This window comes from Apteryx rowi, unplaced genomic scaffold (genome assembly GCF_003343035.1).
Source record: "Apteryx rowi isolate R43461 unplaced genomic scaffold, aptRow1 scaffold_1444, whole genome shotgun sequence".
NCBI lineage: Eukaryota > Metazoa > Chordata > Aves > Apterygiformes > Apterygidae > Apteryx > Apteryx rowi.
Window position 1 is genome coordinate 13670 of NW_020447691.1, and position 1343 is coordinate 15012.

Consider the following 1343-nt stretch of genomic DNA (forward strand, 5'->3'; position numbering starts at 1 on the left):
TCAGGTGTCTTATGGTGCCAGATGCTCCAGGAGGTGTCACTGAGGCCCTTCCCTGGTCCTTGCTTCCTTGGGAGGTGTCACCAAGGTCCTCCCTAGGTGCCCTATGGTGCCAGGTGCCCCAGGAGGTGTCCCCGAGATCCCTTCTCGGGTGTCCTATGGTGCCGGGCGGCCCAGGCGATGTCCCCAGGGTCCTCCCCCGGTGCTGGGTGCCCCCACGGTCTCCCCCGGGGGGTCTCCCGGTGCCGGGCGCCCCCCTGACCGCCCGGGTGCCCGCAGGAGCGGCGCTCGGCCCTGCGCAGCCCCTCCTCGCCCCGCAAGCGCCCCAAGGGCCGGGTGCGCCTCAACCCGCTGGTGCTGCTGCTGGACGCGGCGCTCACGGGCGAGCTGGACGTGGTGCAGCAGGCCGTGGCCGAGGTGAGCCGCGCCGGGGGGACGCTGGGGACAGGGACGGGGCGCCTGGTGGCAGGTGGATGGAGATGGGGGGACACCAAGGGACAGGGACAGGGCGCCTGGTGGCAGGTGGATGGGGATGGGGTGCCCAGTGCTGGGGCCAGGGTGGCAGGGACAGGAGGGGCCAGGGGATGGTGGGGTGACACGGATGGGGGTGGCATTTTGGTGTGGCAGGGCTCAGGGTGACACAGATGGGGTGGTACTTTGGGGTGGCAGGGCACAGGGTGGCACTTCGGGATGGCAGGGCTCAGGGTGACACGGATAGGGTGGCACTTCGGGATGGCAGGGCTCAGGGTGACACGGATGGGGTGGCACTTTGGGGTGGCAGGGCAGAGGGTGACACAGATGTGGTGGCACTTCAGGGATGGCAGGGCTTGGGGTGACACAGATGGGGGTGGCACTTTGGGGGTGGCACTTTGGGGTGGCAGGGCTCGGGGTGACACGGACGGGGTGGCACTTTGGGGTGGCAGGGCTCAGGATGACACAGATGGGGTGGCACTTTGGGGATGGCAGGGCTCAGGGTGACACAGATGGGGGTGGCACTTTGGAGTGGCAGGGCTCAGGGTGACACAGATGTGGTGGCACTTCAGGGATGGCAGGGCTCAGGGTGACACAGATGGGGGTGGCACTTTGGGGGTGGCAGGGCACAGGATGACACGGACGGCGTGGCGCTTCGGGGATGGCAGGGCTCGGGGTGACACGGACGGGGGTGGCACTTCGGGGGTGGCAGGGCTCGGGGTGACACGGATGGGGGTGGCACTTTGGGGACGGCAGGGCTCAGGATGACATGGACGGGGTGGCACTTCAGGGATGGCAGGGCTCAGGATGACACGGACGGGGGTGGCACTTCGGGGATGGCAGGGCTCGGGGTGACACGGATGGGGGTGGCACTT

General features: G+C 68.8%; 1 protein-coding gene across 1 annotated transcript in view; it reads left to right on the plus strand.

Moving 5' to 3' along the window:
* Nucleotides 1-636, plus strand: part of LOC112962241 (relA-associated inhibitor-like) — a 13448-nt gene extending 12812 nt beyond the window's left edge. The window contains exons 8-9 of the mRNA XM_026058228.1: nucleotides 277-414; nucleotides 625-636. Coding sequence (XP_025914013.1) covers nucleotides 277-414; nucleotides 625-636 — 150 coding nt within the window. The remainder of the gene's footprint in view (nucleotides 1-276; nucleotides 415-624) is intronic.
* The last annotated feature ends 707 nt before the right edge of the window (nucleotides 637-1343 follow it).